Source organism: Rhinolophus sinicus, chromosome 2 (assembly GCF_057876585.1).
Source record: "Rhinolophus sinicus isolate RSI-liver-muscle chromosome 2, RSI-T2T, whole genome shotgun sequence".
In the NCBI taxonomy this organism is placed as follows: domain Eukaryota; kingdom Metazoa; phylum Chordata; class Mammalia; order Chiroptera; family Rhinolophidae; genus Rhinolophus; species Rhinolophus sinicus.
Genome location: NC_142502.1, coordinates 85,707,184 through 85,732,740, shown reverse-complemented (window position 1 = coordinate 85,732,740; position 25,557 = coordinate 85,707,184). Strand labels below are relative to the sequence as shown.

Sequence of the window (25,557 nt, the reverse complement as noted above, 5' to 3'; positions counted from 1 at the left end):
AGTCAGATGCAGAGCGAAAATCACCATAACAAATGGAAGCACAGGGAGTCAGAGGAGGGTTTAGTGTAGGGGGATCTAATTCAGAGCAGGTAATATTTAAGCTAAACCATAATGATTTGTAGGGAATCACCAACAAACATGTAATGGTTTATAAAGGTACAAACAAAATAGCTCAGCATCTTGTAAACTGTATATTAAAATGCCACATTACTTAAAGATGTATATCTCTCTTTCTCTAAACGTATTGCCAGTACGTTGAGATTTCCAGACTTGTGGAAAGCCATGCCCTTAGTCTATTTGCTCTGACATATTTGATCCAATTGAAAGAATTTATTGGGCCACTTTAATTCATTAAAATAATTTAGCAAACCTTTCATTTGGTTTTTGTCTGAGGATGAATCTTAATTTGGTTCCTCTTCAACCCTTGTTATTCAAAGCGGTTTTCAAGATCGTCTTTTACTGGTTGGATATGAGCAACAGTTGCAGTTTTCAACTCTATATGTCTCATAATTCCAACTTTTTTCTTTTCCTCTATTTTTGCAAATAAGTCATCTCTTTTATGACTTAATAAATATGACTAATACCAACCCTTATTAGTATTCTCTGCCCTAATCCTTTTAACTAAAATAACAAATGTGTACCACTGTAAACCATAAATGGTGATATTCCTGATGATTATATCCTCAACACTCTTCACCTGCCCATGAAGTCAGTGTCATGTATTTTTCAAGTGTTTGTTAGTTTTGTACCCTGCTTCTTGGTGACTATTATCATACTGGTCAGTTTTTGCTAGGTTATTCAGCTGTTAAAAAAAAAAAAAAAAAAAAAAAAGTATGTGGCTTGTGTCAACAATTTGTCTCACTTGGCTTCCATGTCAGTCCTGAGGACGGGCTGTGGCTATGCTCCACTTGTCCTCTCACTCCAAAACTCAGTCTAAACGAATAGCCTCCACTTGTCCTCTCACTCCAAAACTCGGTCTAAACGACTAGCAAGCATTTCCTGGGACATGCCATGCTGGGACTGAGGGAAAGGGTTATACAGCTGGAAGAAATATGTATTATCTCTTAAAGTTTCTGCTTTGAACTGGCTGTTATGTCTCCTCACCTTTCATTGGTCAAAACAAGTCATGTGGTTGAGCTTGACCACAAAGAAGGGAGGCATCCTTTTATCACAGGAAGACCCTGCAAGTCAAAGGACAATGGGGATCTTCTTATAAGCTAAGGCGTGAATAATAGGGAATGATATAGTACAGCAAAGTAAAAAACATAGATTTAAGGTCCAAACTATATGAGTTTAAAACCAAACTCTACAACTTAATAGATACATGAATTTTTTCAATTATTTAAATGTCTGTCTAAATTCTCTCTTTCATCTTTAAAGTGGGGTTTAAAGTTCTATAATACAGCATTGTTACAGTTACTAGGTAGATTCATTCAAGTATCTTGAGCATAATAAGTTTTTATTAAATAAAATACTGTAACAATATAAGCTGTTATTCAACCTTTCAACTAATTCTGCTTATATTTCTAAAATAAGAAGCATGTGCTGACTTGGTGTTTGTGACTACTTTCTTAAATCGATCTCTTTCATACATTTTTAAATAACATTACATTGACTTTTTATTTGTCTATCTCCTCTACTAACTTGAAGACAGTACACTCTTGCCAGCATCTTGTATCCTTCCAATTAGTACATGCTTAGCCTGTGTCAGTTGCTCAATCAATACTTTGTAAGAAAAAAGTGAGTAAAATAATGACACAGTATTAGTTTGGTGCAAAAGTTATTGCAGTTTTTGCAATTATTTTTAACCTTTTAAACTGCAATTACTTTTGCACCAACCCAATACTTAGAAAGTTTAGATAAAGGAGGACAAACAGAATCCATTGCCCAGTCAGTGAGGAAGTTGAGAGGAAAAAATAGAATTTGAAAATTTTCTTGAAGGAGAAAAAGCATTTAATGAGCTTATAGAAGTAGAAATATGTTTTTTAGATTTAGACGAGAAATGTTACATATCATAGATTCGTATATTTGCTAATTCATTTATTTATAGATTGACATAACTTTAAAACTCTTTGAGGGTACCTGAGTCTGTCTTGTTCATCATTGTATCCCCAACATTAACATGGTAACTTGCACAATGACAGTACTCAAAACCAATTTACCGCTTTGTTATTTAAGCTTATAATTTTACATTTCTCAAACTCTAAATTAAGTTCAAAATTATACTACAAGTTCAGAAATAATCCACATTTCTTTGAGTTCCTTTGATGAATTGTCCTGGTAAATCTAAGCTGCATGATTCAGAAGATTTGCAGTAAAATGCCTGGGCTGGGAAGCTGAAAACATTTACAAAACATATTGGAATAGAAAATGTCAAGTTCAGCTCAGTTCACTTTAGCAGCCACAATAAACTAAATTAACCACAAGTGGGTGATTATATAGAATTCTGCTGGAGCAACTCTCAATTTCCAGCTGTTAATGTCTGCATACAGAGTTCCAAGGCATTATGTGTGCTAAATAACACATAGGCTAAATCAAGTGAGCCATCAAATGGAGGGCCTGTCCTATTTGCTCATATTATTAGGAAGATGCATGAAATCAGCTCCATACTTTGGAATTAGTAAGTGTAACATTATTAGTGAGCAAAATGTTTGTCCTAGAAGGCTTTCTCAAGAACTTTAAGCCCCATTAAGAGAATTATTCTATGCTTTGCTATAATCTAATTAAATCTCTCTTTGAAAATGTGACTCAGAGAAGTCAGTCTTGAAATTCTACAGTCTTCTCTAAAACTCTTCTTTTTAAGACCTACTTACTCTTCGATTACTTGGCCTGTATGCATCTGTCAGCGATTTTTCCAGTTCTAGTCCTCATATAATTCAACACTTTAAACTTAATCATCATGTAAACGCATATTAATTCATTCCACAAATATTTATTAAGCAACTACTATGTATCTGGTACTGTGTGAGGAACTGGAGATGAACTATAACAGATATTTTAACTTAAAACTAAATTTAAAATGTCCAAGTTCTTTCCAATTTTGAAAGCACTTCCTTGTCCCAATTTTTATTATAGTCTCTTCTACTGACCTTTATTCTTCAACACTCTTCTAAGAGAACTTAATTAATACTTGGTGATGACAAGTTAGTTTAGTGTGAGAAAATAGAACATTATAATTGCAGAGGCAGAATCAAAAGGCAGTAACTCAATTCTACACATAGAAATAAAGAGCGTCAGTAAAGGTAACTACATAAGTAAATGTAAAAGATTATAAATGTATTTTTGTTTGTAAGCAATTTCTTCTCATATTTGACAAAAAAAGCAACAGCATAAAGCAATAATTATAAAACTCTGAAGATTAAACTAATAATTTATAAAGATGTAATTCAAAGGAAGAGGAAGGAATGAAGGTATATTGTAGGAAAGTTTTTACATACAATTGGTATTAAGTTGGCATTAATCTATAGTATTTGTCTTTCTCTGACTTATTTAATTTAGCATAATACCTTCTAGATCCATCCATGTCGTCACAAATGGCAAGATTTCATTTTTTATGGCTAAGTAATATTCCATTGTATATATGTGCCGTATTTTCTCATCCATTCCTCTATCAATGGAAACTTAGGTTGTTTCCGTATCTTGGCTAGTGTAAATAATACTACAGTGAGCACAGAGGTACATATATCTTTTCAAATTAGTAATTTGCATTTCTTCAGATAAAGACCGAGAACTGGAATTAGTGGGTCGTAAGGTAGTTCTATTTCTAGTTTTTTGAGGAACCTCTATACTGTTTTCCATAGTGGCTGTACCAATTTACAGTCCAGCTAACAATGAATGAGGGTCCCCTTTTCTCTACATCCTCACCAACACTTGTTATTTGTTGATTTATTGATGATAGCCTTCCTGACAGGTGTGAGGTAGTATCTCATTGTGGCTTTGATTTGTATTTCCCTGGTGATTAATGATATTGAGCATCTTTTCATGTGTCTGTTGGCCATCTGTATGTCCTCTTTTGAAAAATGTCCATTCAGATCCTCTGCACATTTTATATTGATTGTTTGGTTTTTTGATGTTGAGCTATATGAGTTCTTTATATAGTTTGGATATTCATCCCTTATCAGATGTATTGTTTGTAAATACTTCTTCCATTCAGTAGGTTGTTTTTTTTTTGTTTTGTTGTTGGTTTCCTTTGTGGTGCAAAAGCTTTTCAGATTGATGAAGTCCTATTTGTTTATTTTAGCTTTTGCTTACTTTGCCCTAGGAGACACATCCAAAAAAATATTGCTAACACCAATTTTTAGTAGAATTAAAACAAAAACAAAACAAACAAACAAAAAACAACAACAACAAAATAAATGAACAAACAAAACAGAAACAAACTCAGATACAGAGAAGTAATTGATGGTTGCCAAATGGGATGGAGTTTGGGTATCAATGAAAAAGTTGAGAGATTAAGAAATACAAATTGCCAGTTATCAAAATAGTCATGGGGATGTATAGTATAGTGAATATAGTCAATAATATTATAATAACCTTTATAGTGTCAGATGGGTACTAGACATATTATCAGGCTGATCACTTAGTAAGGTATATGACTAAACACTATGTTGTACACCTAAAAGTAATATAATATTGTATGTCAACTGTAATTTAAAAAATACATTTAAAAATAGTCTTAGCTATTAAAAAATGGTAAATTTTGTTATATAGATTTCACCACAATAAAAATAAAAGTTGATTTTTAAAAGTTGACATTAATCTAAACAGATTGTTTAAGGTTTTAATTATAATCCCTGGGGTAACTACTAGGAAAATAACTTTAAGAATGTATGGAAAGAAATAAGATAATTAAAATGGTTTACTAGAAATTATCTGTTTAATATAAAATAAAGCAACTAAATAGATATAATATATGGAGAGAACAAATAGCATAATAGCAGATATAAATCATAGCTTCTCAATAATTACATTAAATGTAAATAAGTAAAACACTCCAGGGATTGGCAGAATATTTAAAACAAACAATAAACCATGTTCCAACTCTATGCTATCTACAAGAGATATATCTTATATTCAAAGACAAATAGGTTATATGTAAAATATTGGAAAAGACATACCAAGCAAACAGTAACCAAAAGAAAGCTGGAGTATCCATATTAATATTAGACAAAAGAGATTTTAACAAAAAGTATTGCTATAGATAAAAAGGGACATTTTATAATGATGTCAATCCATCATGAAGGTATAAAAATTATTAACTTATCTTCATTTAACAACTGAAACCTACAATACATGAAGCAAAAATTAGCAGAATTGGAGGGAGAGATAGACAATACAACAATAATAGTTGAAAACGCCAATACTCCTCTTTCAGCAATAGGTAGAAAATCTAGGCAGCAGATTAACAAGGAGAAACTAGACTTGAACAAAACTATCCACTGACTAGATTTACAGCTATCTATAAAATAATCAGTCAGAAACAGGAGACTGTGCATTCATTTCAAGTGCACAAGGAATCTTCTCCAGGCCAGATCATATAGTAAGCCATAAAACAAGCTTAAAAACACTTGAAAGTGTTGAAAAAGTACTTTCTGCCATTATAATGGAATTATACTGGAAATTTATCATCGAAATAAAATTGGGAAAATGACAAGTATCTGGAAATTAAACGTTACAATTTTAATGATCAATAGGTAAAAGAAGAAATCACAAAACACATTAGAAAATACTTTGAAATGAATGAAAATGAAAATACAATAGCAAAACTTATGAAATGCAGCAAAAGAAGTACTTGAAGGGAATTTGACATCTGTAATAACTATTCAAAAAGAATGCATAAGACCTGACACAATAAACTGCATAGAAGAAAACATAGGTACTAAACTTATGGACCTTGGGTTCAAAGAGCATTTTATGAACTTGACTCCAAAGGCAATGGAAGTAAAAGCTAAAATAAACGAATGGGACTATATGAAACTTAAAAGCTTCTGCACAGCAAAAGAAACCATTGGCAAAATAAAGAGGCCACCAACTGAATGGGAGAAGATTTTTGCAAACAGTGCCTCCGATAAGGGGCTAGTATCCAGAATATACAAGGAACTCATGCAACTCAACAACAAAAAAACAAACAACCCAATTGAAAAATGGGCAGAGGACTTGAAGAGACATTTCTCCAAAGAGGACATACAAATGGCAAATAGACATATGAAAAAATGCTCAACATCACTAATCATCAGAGAAATGCAGATCAAAACCACAATGAGATATCACCTCACCCCAGTCAGAATGGCTATCATCAACAAGACAAACAATAACAAATGTTGGAGAGGCTGTGGAGAAAAAGGAACCCTCATACACTGTTGGTGGGAATGCAGACTGGTGCAGCCGTTATGGAAGGCAGTGTGGAGGTTTCTCAAAGAATTACGAACAGAATTGCCATATGACCCAGCAATCCCTCTTCTGGGTATCTACCCAAAAAATCTGAAAACATTTAGAGATAAAGACACGTGTGCTCCAATGTTCATTGCAGCTTTGTTTACGGTGGCCAAGACATGGAAACAACCAAAATGTCCTTCGATAGATGAATGGATAAAGAAGTTGTGGTATATATACACAATGGAATACTATTCGGCAGTTAGAAAAGATGATATAGGAACATTTGTGACAACATGGATGGATCTTGAGAGAGTAATGCTGAGCGAAACAAGTCAGACAGAAAAAGCAGAGAACCATGTGATTTCACTGATATGTGGTATATAAACCAAGAACAACAAAAGAACAAGACAAACAAATGAGAAACAGAAACTCATAGACACAGACAATAGTTTAGTGGTTACCAGAGGGTAACGGGGGCGGGGGGTGGGGGGTGGGAGATGAGGGTAAGGGGGATCGAATATATGGTGATGGAAAGAGAACTGACTCTGGGTGGTGAACACACAATGGGATTTATAGATGATGTAATACAGAATTGTACACCTGAAATCTATGTAATTTTACTAACAATTGTCACCCCAATAAATTTAATTAAAAAAAAAAAAAAAAAAAAGAATGAAGATCTCAAATTAATAACATAACATTCTACCTTAAGAAATGAGACATAAGGCAATATATAGATGATGTATTATAGAAATACACACCTGAAACCTATATAATTTTACTAACCTTTTATATAAAGGTTAATACTAACCTTTATTTATATCATCCCAATAAATTTAATAAAGATTAAAAGAAAAGAAATGAGCTAGAAAAAGTACTAAAAACCAAAGCAAATAGTAGGAAGGAAATAATGAGGATTAGAGTGTAAATAAATAAAATATAAGAAAACAATAAAAAAAGTCAATAAAACTGAAAGTTTGTCCTTTTAAAAGATCAGAGATAATGACAAAACTTTACCTAAATTAGCAAGGAAAAAAGAAGATCCAGATCACAAAAATCAGAAGTGAAAGAGGGACATCACTACAGACACTACGGAAATTTAAACAAACAAACAACAACAACAACAACAACAACAACAACAACAAAACTAGTGTAAAGGAATACAGAGATACTATAAAACAACATATGCCAAAAAATTAAATAACATAGAAGAAATGGAAAGAAATTGTAAAAGGACAAACTACTGAAACTGACCAAAGGAGAAATAGAAATATCTGAATAGACCCATTATAAGTGAAATATTGAATTAGTAATAAAGAACTTCCCACAGGAAAAACCTAGATGTCTTCAAAATTGACTTCTACCAAATATTTGGAGAAGTAGCACAAAACCTTCACAAATTCTTCCAAAAAATAGAAGAGAAGGGAATATTCTCCATCTCATTCCATGAGATCAGAATTACACTGATATTAAAGCCTCACAAAGACAACATAAGAAAACTATATACTAATATACTTATAAATATAGGTGTTAAAATACTCAACAATCTACTAGTAAACCAAATTTAATATATAAAAATGATTATATATGGTGACCAAATATAATGTAGTTCAGCAAAGTAACATGGGTTTAACACATGAAAATCATCAATGTAATACAACATACTAATAGAATAAAAGACAAAAACACACGATCATCTCAATAGATGTAGTAAAAACATTTTACAAAACATAACACGCTTTCAAGGTAAAAGAATTAAGCAACTCAATTTGATAGTGGACATCTAAAAAACCCCACAGCTAAAATGATACTTTATGGTGAAAGATGGAATATTTGACTGTTAAAATCAGGAACAAGACAAGGGTATCTGCTCTAATAATTTCTGTTCAATATTGAATAGAACTAGATTTTCCAGATTAACCAGTCTAGAAATAATATTAATAATAATAAAATAAAAGGAATCAAGTTTGTAAAGTAAAAAGTAAACCATCTCTTTTTGTTGATTACATGATCTTGTATAGAGAAAATCATAAAGAATCCACATGCAAAAATATGTTAGAGCTAATAAACAAGTTCAGCAAGTTTTGAGGATAAAAGATCTATAGACAAAAATCAATTTATTTTCTATATACAAGCAAAGAATGATTGAAAAATGAAATTAACAATTTTATTTAAAACAGAACCACAAAAAATAAAATACTTAGGAATAAATTTAATAAAAGAAGTACATGTTTTTTACTCTTACAACTGCAAAATATCGTTAATAATTAAAAAGGACTAAACAAATGAAAATATAGTCCATGTTCATGGATTAGAAGACTTAACATTGTTAAAACTGAAGAATTCCCCAGCTGTTTTTTATTTTGTTTTATTTTATTTTTTGCACAAATTGGCAAGCTGGTACTAAACTTAATATGGAAATACAAGGAATAGAGAATAGCTAAAATAATCTTCAAAAAGTACAAAGTTCGAAGACTCACTGCTTAAATGATAAATCTAATTATATAGCTAAAGGAATCAAGACAATCTGGTATTTGAATTCAGATGGCCATACTGGTCAATGAAATAGAATTTTGAGTCTGCAAATAAACCCTTATATTTATGGTCAATTGATTTTTGACAAGGATGCCAATACAATTCAATCGGGAAAATCATAGTCTTGTCAACAAATGGTGCTGAGATAATGATATATACATAAGCAAAAGAATAGAGTTGGACTTCACCTTATACCACATATAAAATTTAACTTGAAATGGACTTTACATCCAAATATAAGAGCTAATACTATACAATTTTTAGAAGAAATCACATTTATTATGTGATCTTGGTCACATATCATTATGACCTTTGTTTAGGCAATGGTTTCATAAACATGAGACCAAAACCACAGGCAAAAAAAATTTTTAAATATATAAATTGTGTGCTCTTGAAATAAAAACTTTTGTGTTTCAAAGTATACCATGAAGAAAGTGAAAAGGCATCCCACAGAATGGGAGAACTGCAAATCACATATATGATAAAGGACTAGTATCCCAAATACAAAAATAACTCTTGTGATTCACCAATAAAAAGAAATAACCTATTAAATATGGGCAAAGATTTGACTAAACATTTCTTCAAAAAAATGTATATATATAAATGGCCAATAAGCACATTGAAAGATTAGTTATTAGGGAAATGCACATCAGAACCATATTAGTTATTAGGGAAATGCAAAGCAAAACCACGAGATACCTCATCACAATAGAATGGCTAAAATAAAATTTAAAAAGACAGATAATAACAACTGTTGGTGAGGATATAGAGAAATTAGAATTCTCACACATTGCTGGTAGGAATAGAAAATAATGATGCCATTACTTTGGAAAACAGTTGGCAGTTTCTCAAAATCTTAAACAAATAATTACCATGTGACAATTCGTTCCTTAGGTATATACCCAAGAGAATTGAAAACATGTTCACACAAAAACTTAAATGTGGATGTTTATAGCAGCCTTATACATAGTAGCCAAAAAGTGGAAATAATCCAAGTGTCCATCAACTTATGTGTGGATAAACTAATTGTGATATATGCATACTATTTTTCAGTTATAAAAAGAAATAAAGTATTTATACATGCTTCAATATGGATGAATCCTGAAAACATTAAGTGAGAAAAACCTTACACAGAAGACCACATATTGTAACAGTCTGTTTACATGAAATATAGAGAATAGGCAACTTTATAGCGCCAGACAGATTTGTGGTTGACCGCGGTCATAGAATGGGCCAGTGGAGAGTGACTGCTAATGGGTTTGCAGTTTTATGTTGGAGTGATGAAAATGTTCTGGAATTAGATAGTGATGGTATGATAATTGCACAGCTCTGTAAATACAATAAAAACCACTTAATTGTATCCCTTTAAAGGGTACACTTATGGCATATAAATTAGATCTCAATAAATCTGTTTTTTAAAAAGAAAAAACAAGAAAATGATGGGTTTTTAAAAATTTTTAAAAAAAACACTGAAGATAGAGGGAAATTCCTTTTAGAAAATTCTGCTGAAATTTTAGGGAAGGAAAAAAAGATAAACACACAATTCAACATGTTGCAGATATAATGGGACCTAGCCAAAAGTTGTTTGTACCTGTAGATTTTAAAGTCCATAAGAGTTCAGAAGCATAAGAGGGCCTATTCTTTGAAAACCATTTGTTGGATCCCAGGAAGGAGGGGAAAAAAAATTCTAGAAACAAAGCAACAACAACAAACAAATTGCTAATTGACTTTGTGATGGAATAATGTTGAGAGACAACAGATCTGGGAACTGACAAGGGACAGGAAGTATGGTTTGTGGGGGTTGGGCCAGGGAGAGCAGTTGTAGTCCATAGGGCTCTCTGTAGCATCTGAAAGTAGAGCTATTTACTGTGAGAATGAAGTCAAGGGCTGGGACAAAGAAAGTTATGATCCTCATCATAAAACTTAGCATGTGCCTCTAAACTCTAACAGAGCAGTGCCAAGGTCAAATAAAAACTGTCAAGAAGTCAGAGGTAAACAGAAAGAAGTCATTGGTCTTCTAAACACAATCCTCCTCAAATGGCACTGCGTGTAAGGAACAAGAAAAAAGTCTCTGTTCCTGCCAGACAGAGAAATATAAGGAGGTTATTGTTTCATATGAGACAGCACCTCTTAAGTATCAGTTGCCCTCTATTATAATAAAGTGCTTAATGAGTTAAAGAATAGAGGAAAGACAAAGAACTGTCCTCCTGGACATCTGTTAAGTCCTAAGAAAAAGCCATCATTCAAACTCTTATACCCTTCCAGCTGCCAACTTAACAATATTAAGTCTTCTGATCCATGAACATTTATTTAGGTCTCTCCATTTATTTAGGTCTTCTTTATTATCTCAGGAATTTTCTTAACTTTCTGGATACATATTTTGTCCACATTTTGTTAAATACATGCTTTTGCTGTTGAAACTTGTGTTATTTAATTTTCCAATTGTTTATTGCTGGGGTAGAACCAGTTTTTATTTACTGAGTTTGTTTCTTGCCTATTGCTAAATTCGTGTATTAGTTCTGGTGCCTTTTTTGTAGATTCCTTATGATTGTCTCTGTAAGCAATAAAGTCTTCTCAATCTCTCTGCCTTTTATCTATTTTTCTGGTGTCCTTGTACTGGTGAGGATCTCCAGTACAATGTTGAGTAGAAGTGATGACAGATTACTTCATTGTCTTATTTCCAATCTTAGAGGAAAGTGTTCATCTTTTACCATTAGGTAGGATGATGACTAGAGGTTTTTCATCAATAGTTTTATCAGGTGGAGAAAGTTTCCTTCTATTACTGGTTTGCTAGTTTACTGAGAGTTTTATGTTGAAAAAGTATCGAATTTTTCAAATTCATTTCCTTAATCTTTTGAAATGATCATATTTTTTCTTTTATTCTGTTAATATGATAAATTACATTGATTGATTTTTGAATATTAAACTACCACTGCATTGCTGTAATAACTCTTATTGATTTATTGACTGAAATCTACTATCCTTTTTGTATGTTTCTTGATTCGATCATATATTTTAAAGGAGCTTTTCATCTCTAGTCTTGAGAGATATTTCGTCAGTGGGTTCTTTTCCTTGTTGTCATATATTTGATTATTAGGATAATCAAATGAGGCCATAGTTTGTTGGAAGTATTATCATTTTTTTTTTTTATTTAAGAAAGAGTAAGAATAAGATTGGTATTGTTTATTCTCTACTCTTTGATTGAATTCATCAGTGAATTTATCTGGATCCAAACTTTCTTTGTAGAAAGGTTTATAACAATACGTAATGTTAGTGTTTGTATTTTAAATTTTCAAAGTATCCATTTACGTTTGCAAACCTATTGGTTATTCATAATATATTTTTATTCCCTTTTAATGTCTGCAATATGTTTGTCTTTACCTAAAACTTCATCCTGGTCATAAATACTTCTTAAGACAGCAGATTTCAAGCTCCATCACTTATATGATATTTTCAATTCATAGCTATAATCATACCTCTTCCAGGATGTATTTTCATGTCAAAGATGATTTTAAAGTTTATTTATAATGGTGGAATAAAAGTGGTGTGTGTGTGTGTGTGTGTGTGTGTGTGTGTGTGTGTATGTGTGTGTGTTTTCCAGATACTGACATGGCAGGGAAAAAGACCTGTCCATGTGGACAGTTTCCCAGGCTGGATTTTTCAAAGCTCTTTTATATTATTATTAATGCTTTCATATAACTACACATATGTTTAAACTTTACTGACATTTATATCACATTGTGTTTATAATGTGAAGTTTATAAATGAAAACCTTGCATCATGATGGGAAAAGATGAGCTTTATAGTCAGACAGCACTGAGTGCTAATTCTAGCTTATCAATTATTAAAGATACAGATTTGGATATTTTATTTCATTCTCCTCAATGCCTGCTTGGTTATCTATGATATGAAATTTATAATAATCTACTGTCAGGAATGCATTAGATTTTTCAAGATTATGCATAGTTCCTGGTGCTCAGTTAGTATCACTGATTTCTATTAATATTATGCTGACTTTCTCTAGACAGAGACAACTTATCAATGAGGTATTTGCATGTATCCTCAACAAAAGTGCAGAATTAAACATCTTCTGTCCTTATTTAGATCATCATCTAAAAGGGGATGTGATCACGGCTATTTTTTTTTTTTTGATTGCAGGGACCATAGCCATATTCCCTGTGGCCATTTCTGTTTATGGGAACTCTGTGTCTGATGGTTGTAGAGGTCATCAGATGCAGGGTATTGATTCTTTCCTTCAGGGGAGCACTCAATAATACAATTGCTAAAGTCTAATGATCTCTCAGAGATCATTTAGAAAACAGTTCAAGGTCATTTAGCAGACATTTATAGGGTTACCTATGCTGAAGTCCTTCTGGAACTTTCTAACATCTATTGCAGTTTCTCCTCAATTATTTTAAAGATTATTTAAAAAGAGACTTACAGAGGAGGAAGGATTCTCAGCTCCTATCACCTGCCAATCACGGATAAGAATCACAGGTGGAGCTACCACTATAATGAAAGGTCGGCCTACATGGCAGGACATACAGAGAAAGAAGATAAATCATTTTCCTTTTTTTTTAAGGCCATTATTTGAGGCCAGGTATCATTAACTTCATTTGTTCTTTTTTGAGAGAGAATAGATATGGTCAAAAGAAGCATTATATTAATTCATCTGTGTAAATATCAAAGTAAAATTCTGCTCTCAAAGATCATCTAACAGACCTCAATCTTTTGATGTATAAAACATGATAATCCATCGAACATCCATTCTGAGAGACCACAGGGACACAGTTGTCTATCCCAGTTTGCAGCCCAGATATAAAAACAACAGCTGAATGATCTTAATAGAACTAAGATGGCCATATGTATAAGCTTACTGGCACATTTTCTTTTTAAAAAAATTACACGTGCTGAATTTTATTGTTTTGTTCACTAAACACTGTCAATCTCCATGAGCTTATAATTAAGAAAATATTATTTTTGGAAGGACTCCTTGCTGTTATCAAATAACTTGAAAAGAAAAATTGTGTAACTGTCTTTACTAATTCCAGGTATTTGAAATGTTCATGTAAGACCACAGGGATTCTCAGTGTGTTTGTGTGCATGTTAAAGTGACACACCATAAAATTGGTTTCAAGCTATTTCGTAACAATACATAGTAAGCAACAGAGAATATTTTATTTTTTATTCCCTTCATGCAAAGGTTTACATTGGCCAACTCGGAGAAGCAGAAAACCTAATAAAAAGCAATAGTTAAGTCCTATCCCGCCACCTAGCAGCAGGTGGCAGTATTGATACACGAAAAATCCTTCAGGTTCCCATTGCAATTACCTGTTAGGTTTTTCTTTCAATTTTGGTATCTGAGCCGAAACAGAATTCCTAAAAAGATAATATGGTTGCCATCCCTTTACTGTTCTTCTTCTCCAGTTTTTATTTCTCTCTTTTTTTCTAATTAAGAGTTTTTTTGTTTGTTTTGTTTTAGAGCAGTTTTAGGTTCTCAGCAACATTTAACTGGAAGGTACAGAGAATTCCTATGTACTCCCCAGCTGACAACATGCACAGCGTCCCAATTATGACATCCCTCACAAAAGTGGTTACAACTGATGAACTTATACTGGCGCAGCATAATTACCCAAAGTCTATAGTTTATTTTACAGTTCACTCTTAATGTTGTACATTCTGTGGCTTTGGACAATGTATCCAAATACATGGTATAATATATAATGACATGAATCCATCATTATGATATCATATAGAGTATTTTCACTACCCTAAAAGTCCTGTGTACTTTGCCAATTTCATTCCTCCCTACTTCAGTTACTGATCTATTTATTGTATTCAGTTTTACCTTTTCCAGGATTAACATAGTCAGAACCATATATGTCGTCTTTTCAGTTAGGCTTCTTTCACTTAGTTAAATGTAAATTTAAGTTTTCTCTATTTTTTTTCATGGATTGATAGCTCATTTCTTTATAGCATTGAATATTCCATTGTCTCTACAACTTCTCTTTTTATAAAGAGATATCTATTCCATTTGCAGCTATCTAATTTAGACCTTGACAAAATTGTAATGTTTCAACTTTTTTTTGTTTTTTCCATTCAATCTCCTATTTGGCACTCACATGTATCACTCAAGCACACTCTGTTCAGTAAATGTTCTGGGGAAATAGGCCCTCAAACCTCTCAGACCACAGGAGCCTGGGGCGCTCTCCTTTCTGTGTCTTATAATCACTTCTCCAAAGTGGAACTTTGCTCAGTCAGGTAACAATAAAGGGTCTCCACTCCTTTCAGATCCCTGGAACATCATCTGTAGTTCAGAGAAAATGGAAGCCCCTGCAGCCTGTCTCACAGCCTCGAGGGCCAGGACAGCAGACCAAGTCCAGGATTAGCGCTGTGGCTGCTGAAATAAAGCAGATCCGAGCCAGAAGGAAAACAGCCCGGATGCTGATGGTTGTGCTTTTGGTGTTTGCAATTTGCTATCTACCAATTAGCATCCTCAATGTGCTAAAGAGGTAAAGTTCATTTATTATTTGAAAATGTAGTGACCTATTATTTCTTGGTTCTTAATGAAGAGCTTTGTTTTTTAAGCCTGAGAAAAATCTACACCCTGTCTAGATAGCTTGTCAGGCTAGATAACTCTGTTGTTGTTACCAGCAGGTAAGGGAAACAGCCTTGTAGAGTGCTCAGATTGTAAATTCTCTTGTCCATGCAAATTCTCTTTTAAATGGCAAACATAAAACAGATGGTCCCCTGACCTCTTCAAGCTAATTGCTAAGCCTTAGATGCAGGAAAAAAATTCTAATGAAAAAAAAAAAAAAAAAATCTCATTTACAGTTTGGAGTTCTCTTTTGATCAAAACAAATGGGTTTTCCCAAACTTTGTTTTCAAAGACATAGGGAATTGTGACAGAATTCTCTCTAAAGGATAAAAAAAAAAGAGATAAGAATGTTCTGTTAGTATTCTAATTATACTTAAAAATGTGTTTGTGAGCACAGGCACATAAAAATGACACTGTGACACATACCGTGTTTTGAACGCTTAAACAGAAAGAAAGAAAATCCATTTCCTAAAGTCATTGAATCAAACTCAGGATGAATATTAATAAAAATCAGCACTAAATTTTTCAGTCAGAGAAAGTATGTTATTTGTTACACTATAGACACACAGTTAAGTTCAAACAATTGACCAACACAACACAGCTGATGCCGGGCAATGGTACATTTGAACTTCACGGCAAGCCATTTTATGGAGAATTATCATAACTGTTGCACATAGACTAGTCCCAAGGTAATACTAATTCTGTTTATAATAGACTTAGAACTAAAACTAGGATTGCTGCTCTCACTTCTTGCTGATTTAGAGTCAATATCATGTTCCTCACAGCTGGGATCTTTGGAGAGAGCTTTGGGGGGAGTCACGCATATGAAAGGTGGTATAATCAGCTGTAAAGAGTCCTAATTGTCTTTGGCCCTTGTTTTTGATTGCTTCATGCCTTTTTAAATGGAGAAAAAAATGCAAAATGCCCTTTCGTTTAATAATATTATTTACTACAGACATCGTCTTAAAGGTAAAAGACTTTTGGCAGCTTGGGTTCTTGAAACATAAACTAGCTCACAAGAAAATGAGCTACTTTGCTTTCCATATCTTTTCATAATACCCCTTATTTTTCTTGACCACAGAAATCCTATACAAATGTATTGTGGTCTTTTGCTAGATGTTATTTTCTTCCCTTAAGAACTTAGTAAATATGCTGTGATACTGGATGAGTTTTCTCTCTCTTTTTCCTTCTTTTTTTTTCTTCCTTTTTTTTCCTTTTAGTTTAGTCAGTCTAAATTCAATGAAAATTAAGTTTACTGCTCTCTGGGTTGCTCCTTTGGATTTCCAGCATGTCAGCCCTTGTACCTTTTGTTTGGCTATTTCCAAATACCTATTTGTCCATAATATTTCACTTATTCTTCTGACTTAAACACCTTTCTCTCCAAGAAAAGAAAATTGCTTTCTAAGGGGAAAATCCATGTTTAATTTAAAATATTTTCAATTTTTTGAGCATCCTGCTCTTTTTCACAAAATACAAAAATTTTTAAATAACCTCAAAAATTATTTTTCTTTTTGCCACACACATTTACTTCAAATGTGTATCTCTTTGTTTACCCTTGCATCTACTTGTTTTCTTTCTCATATAAATTTCTAAATTCATTTCTTTGAAATCAATTAATTAATTTTTTTGCCTATCAAAACCAACTTTTTTAAAGCAGTTCTGATTTGTCTAGGATTTCAAAGATGTATTGTGGTAGAGAGTCATAACATATTACTAATTCCATTTGTCCATGTTGTTTCACACTATATTGTAGTTTTTGTAGAATTCCAGTCATCCATAAAGCATCACTTTATTCTGGAAATGCATATCTATCATGGTCACAAATCACACAATCAGTGGTGGAATCTCTGACAGGAAACGCATTATAATCCTCAGCCTATAAATTGATGGAGTAGTTGTAAGTTACCTGCTGTTGGCTAGTGAATAGAATTACATAGACAGGATATTCTAAATACAGACAAATCTTAAAAATGATCGTTAAAGGTATCATAATGAAAGATTTTTCAGAGTTAGAAATAATAAAATAATTAAAACTCATACATTTTAAGAAATTACCAGAATTTTGCCTACTGAAAACTAACTCTCCTCTGGATATAAAGACATCCCAGCGGTAAATCTCAGCATGGGAAGATTGGAGTTGAAGAAATTTAATACTTTGATCAATGCACAAATAAAAGTAGGAAGAAGTACCTAGACACCGCAATTTAGGAGTGCTTTGTAAATGCTAATGGAATAACAACAAACACTGCTCAATTGCATTTACAGACAAAATGAAAGAAATATTAATAGCTACATATTCAACTTCTGTATTCTTGCCCACAAGAAATAATATTGCATCTGCTGTTTATAAGAAAGACAGAGACCGGCTTCTCTGACCTGATTAGACTTTTGATTTATTAATCGTGACTTAGAGGTTCTGTTTAGGAGCTGAAGTTATTCTAAACTCACTGTGGTGCCATAAAGCTACCAACATCAATGTCTGCCACAGAGGAAGAGGGGAGTCAGGCAGCTTCTTTCAAGGGCTTTGTTCATCCTTGAATTGAATTATTTAAAAGGTATTCTCCAGAATCACACTAGTTATCCTGTTATTGTTTCTTTTCTTACAGAGTATTTGGGATGTTTACCCACACTGAAGACAGAGAGACTGTGTATGCCTGGTTTACATTTTCACACTGGCTTGTCTATGCCAATAGTGCTGCGAACCCAATTATTTATAATTTTCTCAGTGGTGAGTTTTCAACTGTTTTTTCTATAGAAAATCACAATTCTAACCAAGGATGAGGGACCAATGGCCTGAAGGTTTTGAATACTCTTGAACTGTGTGAAGAGCTTAGATGCCATACAAGGAGAAAAATATTTCCCTGATCTGATTTGTCTTCAGGTTTTTCCCTTATGAACAGGAAAACATGTAACCTGAGTCATCAGAGAAAGTTATCTAAGGGATTTTTCCCCCTAAAATTTGGAAGAAATGTTGAAATAGGAAGGAAGTGAAAATTGTGTGAACTGAATAACACGGAATCTTGCTTGTCATACATTAAACTTAAATTTTAAAAATGTTAGTTAATTTTATCTGAAACTAAAACAGCCTTGTTATATTATTCCCTTGGCCAACATTCGTAGCCTAATTGAGATTGAATTGGAACATTTGCACTTTTAGATACTTTTCTAAATTTACATTTTTTTTGTGGGTAACATCTCGGGTTTTTCTCAAGATCTCTCACTGACCAAATGATATTACTCCTAAATAACACCTCAACTAAATGATACATATATCTGTAACTTATTTCATCTATCTCTGTTTATGGCATCAATATAGTTATAAAAATCATTTAACTAATTATTGTTTTATTTAAAAACATTTTGCCTGATTGACTTTTAAAAATGTGTTTTAATTAGCTACATCTTTGCATTGTTTTCTTCTCTAACTGGTTGGCTATTTCTTTTTCATTTCTATCTCCAAATATATTATAATTATATATGGAGGAGTGATTTATTTTATTGCATACTTAATAAAGTATGGGCATTTTCCAACTTCATATCTGACTTTCTGGGTTATAAAAATTAAAAAGACAGCCAACTAGTCAATTAGATTTTTTAAAAATAACTCTTTGTTCAAACCTTGCATGCACCCTATATGTATGAATGTTTTATTTCACTTGTCAGAGAATCAGGTTGTATATATGTGAGGTTTGTTTTGTATTCAGTTGCCCCTTTTCATGCTTTCCCCTGCCACACCCAATTCCAGTCTCCAAAATAAAGACTACATTAGGTCTGAGACAACGGATAGGACTCTTCAGGTGCAGTGTTTGAAGGGAGAAGGGACCACGTGGAGCTGTGGTTTGTTAAGCCGCTGGGAAGCAATTGCCAAGGGGTTGAGGGTAACTAAAGCCCTGAGCCTTGCACCAAGCAGGTAAAACCTACTAGGAGTTAGTAGGGAGAAGTGTTTGAAATGGAAGCTGGAAGCCATAGAACCAAGTCCAAGTGCTATTATGTAGTTAAGACCGAAGCAGGAAAGGAGGCTGATAATCACTGGGGACTTATGTCCCTGCTATTGTGTTGGCCCTTAACCTTCATCTTCTCATTTAATCACTCAGTAACCCAGTTGGTAATTGAGGCTTGGACAAAAGAAATTATTCCCAACACTGCCATTTACCCTTAAAAATGTAATTGTTTCATTTTCATATTTCTCTAATTTCATGTCAGTTATCTAAAGACAAGGAATAACTTCAAAAGTTGTTTATTTTCCCATTTTGTTTGTTGTTCTGTCTATGCAAATTATAAAAATTTAGAGATTTTCTAAGTATTTGAAGATGTTTTTCTAGATATTTTCAATTGATTGTTTCAGTAGAACAGTTTCTTCAGAGTAAAATGCAGGGGTAATTTCAGTATAGTTTTGGCTAAGTATAAGTTTTATCATTCTTGAAATTATTAAATATTTCTGGGCTTTCTTCTATTGATGATCACTTTTATTATGTATAGTTAACTAGTTAAAAATAACCCATATTCATAAATATGAGTTTTGACTCTAAAGGAATGAAACAAACTCCAAATATCGCACATGAAAAGCAGTCTCATTATTTTATAAAAATACCTCATTGTTTCAGGAGTCTACCAAGCTTCCAGTAACTCAATTTCCTTTTCCTATTTTCCCCATCTTTGCAAAATGTTACACCTCGTTGTTAGTTTGGCTCAAGGGAGCAACTCAGTTGTACCCTATTCATGATTTGTTAAAACATTTACCACAATTCATTTTCCTTTCATTCTCCCTGGTTTGCCAGGAAAATTTCGAGAGGAATTTAAAGCTGCATTTTCTTGCTGTTGCCTTGGAGTTCACCATCACCCCGAGGACCGGCTCACCAGGGGGCGAACAAGCACAGAGAGCCGGAAGTCGCTGACCACCCAGATCAGCAACTTTGATAACATATCAAAACTCTCAGAGCAAGTTGTGCTCACTAGTATAAGCACACTCCCAGCAGCCAATGGAACGGGGACGCTTCAAAACTGGTAGAATATTTATTCATATGAGAAGGATACCTGAGTAAAACTATTATTTTTTAAAAATATCTCTGTGCACAGAAATTTTATTATCCTCATGACCTAAAGCTAAAGTTACTCTGTGGACCCATTTTTTTTAAAAAAGAAAAATCTATTGCTCTTTGGAAATAAAAATGTCAGTTTAAAAAAAATTCTCAATTTTTTATTTAAATATGTTAGACATTTAACCTTCTACTGAATTTATTTCGGGCTATTTCACTTTTAGCTTCATGTATTATGATTTGTGTCAATTAAATGTTTAAACATTTCCAATTCTAATTGTTATTTCAATCTCGAAATTCAAATTTGTTGCTAAGAATAACCAAGAGTTATCCAGTGATTTTCTTTCAACTACTAAAAGAAATAGCAATCACTAACTGAATCAACAACAGACATTTCAGTTTATAGTTAAAAAACAGAAAGTCACAAAAGACTGTCATTATGATGTGACATCTGAGAGAATATTTATATACAAAATAGCATATTATATTACTCAAAAGCTACCTTTAAATATATATATATATATAAATATACTATTAAACTTTATTTTCCATTAATTTTATCATGCATCAACACAATTTTCTCAGGTTTGTAACTTTACTATTGCTAGCATTTCTCATCTCAACATATGGCCAGTAAGACTCAGTATTAAAATAAAACTTTTAGAGTAACTATGAATACATAATGATTTCCATCTCCAAGACTTCAGCATTTAAAAAATGAGATAAAATTACACTGTTATAGTCTTTAACCAATAAAAATAATGTAGTTGGCTATGGGGAATTAAATTAAGAATGCAATTTACAAAGACAGGGGATAGTGGACTAGTAAATCACAGTTGGGTCCTGTACTGCACAGGTTAATGCCATGGAGATTTGGTGGTAAACAATTGCATTTATTTAAATTTCATAAACATTTGTCAAACACCTATCACAAAGCACCCGCTGTATTAGGTGCTAGGAAATGAGTTGGGGGTGAATGTAAACGTGCCTTTAAAAGAGCTTTAGTCTACTGAGAGAGACAGTTTGAAAGAGTCTGCAGGGCAGCAAAGCATTCTGGGAGATGGATTCCGACACAGACAGAGCAATAAAGAAACCAGCGATGCTCTTCCTTACCTGGACATTAGGGCTTTTTTGTTTCTGTTTAGTTAGTGACACAACAGTTAGTGACACTGTTGATGTCAGCGAATTCCGCCTGGGCCTTGGGCTGAAAGCCAAGTGATTAGGAGAATGGAGAGGTTTGCTCTTAACCTACACACAAATGAATAGAAATGTAGTATATTTTGTACAGATGTGAGCTCTGGGGTTCAAAGCACCAGATATTTCATATTTGTTCCTCTGCAAAATTTTTCTGATTCGAATAGTCATGTTAAAATTAAACCGAATGTAAAAGATATGCTCACTCCCAGTGTTCATGAAAAATTGTTCTTCGCATATTATAGTAGGAGGTGTTCTTATTTTATTGAAACAAAAGATATGGAGAACAATATTTAAGAAAGATTTTCATAGAAGACAAACATTATCTTGTTCTTTTCTTGCTTTTACTCAACTCATCACTTTCAGAAAGAAATCATACAGCCAAATTTACCCACAAGTTGTTTCGTACCTTATAATTGGGGATTACTTTGTGCTTTTACAACTAAAAGCAACAACTACTCTGGAATATGAGGTTTTTTGAAATTATATTGCTAATTATCAGAACAATATAAATGAAAACAAAGTAGTATAACTGTTCGTTCTGCCCTTTGTGTATTTGAGGACTTTTTCTTATTTATGCTGCATGAAAAGAGAGTTGTAATTTTCAGATTGTGATGGAAACTAGCACTTTAAATACTTTGATGATAACTTCAGATAATATTGATAATATGCCTTAATAGCTAAGTAATATCTCAGAGTAAGAGTTAAATCCTTTAGACCCTAATATATCTAGTTCTTTATCATGTAAGGAGAGAGATTGAGAAAGGGAGAGCAAGAGAGAACAGGAGGGAAGAGGAAGAAAAGAAGGGAAGGAGGGAGGGAAGGAGGGAGGGAAAGAAGGAAGTAAGGAAGGAAAGAGAGAGAGAGCGAGAAAGAGAGAGAGAGAGAGAGAGAGAAAGAGAGAGAGAGAGAGAAAAGAGAAAGGCTCAGAGAGGCAGGAGTTTGTGATTGTGTGCTGAGGACAGACTCAGAAGTCAGAATTCCTTTGCACTAAATTAGTGATTTTCAAAGTGTTGTTCCTGAATCCTCAGCATCAGCATCAGCATCACCTGAGAACAAATTAGATATGCAAATTTCTACCCTATCCCAGATCTGAATCAGAAATTTTGGGGGTGGTATCCAGGAATCTGTATGTTAATAAGCCCCACAAGTGATTCTGAGACCTTAAAATTTGAGACCCACTCCTCCAAATAATACAACCTGGCACCTGTTTATTAACCCATGTGAAATAAAGTATTTTACTGCACAGGTATCTACAACAGGGACCACTGTCATCACTACTGTCAATCTGGTTGGAGAGAAGAGGCTGAGTATCAATGTTGAATATCATTCAATGTCATCTCACTCAGAGATTATGGTTTATAAAACAATGGTCCCTGAATTACATGGGCAGTGTGAAAGAAGACTGGTTTTAAAAAACCCTTGTGTGCTTTATGGCTACCTGGATGACTTGAGTTTCTAACCAAAAAAAGAAGAAAAAAAAATCAAATTTCTAATTTTATTTTATTTACACTTACTAAGGTTAAGTTTTGCAGAAGCAGACAGTTTCTAAGTGCATATAGACTGGAAGGAAAAACAAACACCAGTACTTACTAGATATTGCAAGAGTGGAATAAGAGATTGTGTACATCTCTCTCAACATGGTGATATAGGACTCCTAAGAGATCTAGGTTTAAATCTTTTTACCTTAATGGTTACTTTAATGGAACAAATGGTAAAGAAACATGTGTTCCCCGAAGCTGCCAATCTTATGGAACAAAGGGTCAACTACTTACCTCATTATGTGCTAATAACACAAATGAGAAGGCTTCTTATAAAAAGAAAGTATTGTGACTATTTAATGCTATACATAAAATATGTATCTCTCTTTTTTATATTTCAAAGATTTAATGAAAAATGTCATTAATGTTACTAAAATTTGTTATCGATAGGATGAGATAATAATGTTATCTAATATGAAATCCATTTGAATTTCGAATTTCTACAAACCGATGAAAAGTTTGATAGTTTAATTTATTTATTCTTGGCAAAATATGACTTCAGGTTCTGAGGAAAATGACTTCTATAATCTCCAAGCCTTGGAGAATTTCTTGGATATTAAATAACAGTTACAAATCATTGATGAGTTAATTGCAAAGTGTTAGGCACACTGACATTGAATTTCACTCCCAGTGCACATTGTTTTAATGAAGATAGAGGTAAATATGCTTATAAAATATAGTTTGAATACATATAAACCTGAAATATCAGAATGATAAACCCTGAAGATGTTTATGGACACAAATTGTGAGGAGGGCTATTGTTTTAATATTAGTGTAATAATAGAATGTTTCACATTTGATATAAATCATAATAATCCATTGCATTTCAAAAAAAATCGGGATACTCATTAGAATTTAGAAAACTTCTCAATTTTAGTTAATTTTATAACAGATGACTGTTCTATTTCCTACAAATTAAAAAAAAAAGAGCAAATTCCATTAGGTTGTATGCAGTTAATTTTCAAATGGCATGAAACAAAACAATAGATTTTTTTAGAGACAATATATAAACAGAAAACACTGTTACTGTAAGTCTATGCTATTACAGAAAATGAACTGCAAAGGCATGAAAAACACTGTTATCTCCCAAGCTTGAAAGGGAATTGTTTTCTAGAGAACTATAGTCACAGAGGGCAAAAAGCTTCCTCCCATTTGCCACATATTTCTATTACTTTAAATTTTCTTTATACAGTTTGGAGTTAGAGTGTCTTTAAATTTTTCATGAAATGTATTTCTATAATTTTTGTATCCCATGTGTGTAACATATTGTCACTTGTTTAGCAATTATACATTTAAAGTTATTTATGTGTTATTTACTGTGTCTTCATGAAGACATTTTTTATGAAATCCAATGTGACAGCGCACCAACTACTGTGAACGATGCCCATTATGTAGTTTTTAAGTAAAAACCATATTGAGAATTTGATAATCACATTCACACTGTCCTCTCTATTGCATGAAAAATGTTGTTGTCCTTGATTCAATAAGTTGGATATTCACTCATAACTAGTGTCAAATCTTTGCAGTTAAGGATTCAATTAAGCCCTCTGGTACAATACTTAACCAAAATGTTTTTACCAATAAGTTTATATAACCAGGGATAATCATGATATAAAAGATTTTTAATGTTGTTTTAAGAGCAGTACTATAAGACAGTTAAAATTAATACAGAAATATTTTATAAAAATTATGTAAAACCACATATGTACATAGAGCAGTAAAATTTGGAGCTTTTATCTGAGTCAAGAAATTTAATCTTGTTTTGACAAGATTTGATATTGTTTTGACAAAAGTAAATGACCATGTGATTTTTGACTTATTATTAAACCATTAAGTACAGCATTTATATAATTACGCAATTTTTTTCTTGGTCCTTATATATAAAACTTTTAGGACTATTTTCAATTCAATGGCGCATTTTAAAATGTATATTTTCTGCTTTTCATTTACGTAGATTCTGATGAATGACAGAATCAACTACCAAGGATTTTAATTTAAAAATCCATTTTTATTCAGCACTACTTATTCAAATTTGTATAAAAAATGGAGCCGGAGTAACTGGGCAAGGCAAATATTCCACACCTTCTAGGGAACTGTGCTTTGAGGATGGGGTGGTTTCTAAAGACAAAGTAAAACTCTCAGAGTAAAATCCCAAGAAAGATTAGCTATTTCAGTGGTGAGGATGTTTTGCTTGGAGTAATCCATTATCACAACTAGATACTTGGCCACGCCTCCTGCTGGGGTCAGCCCTGAAGAAAGGACACCCATCTTCACTTCA

At 32.8% G+C, this 25,557-nt stretch overlaps 1 protein-coding gene across 1 annotated transcript in view; it reads left to right on the top strand.

Annotated features, from left to right (window-relative positions):
- Window positions 1-22,538, top strand: part of HCRTR2 (hypocretin receptor 2) — a 97,249-nt gene extending 74,711 nt beyond the window's left edge. Inside the window, exons 5-7 of the mRNA XM_019734592.3 lie at window positions 15,202-15,422; window positions 18,115-18,236; window positions 20,287-22,538. Of these exons, the coding sequence (XP_019590151.2) occupies window positions 15,202-15,422; window positions 18,115-18,236; window positions 20,287-20,516 (573 nt within the window). The 3' untranslated portion in view covers window positions 20,517-22,538. The remainder of the gene's footprint in view (window positions 1-15,201; window positions 15,423-18,114; window positions 18,237-20,286) is intronic.
- Window positions 22,539-25,557: the final 3,019 nt, after the last annotated feature.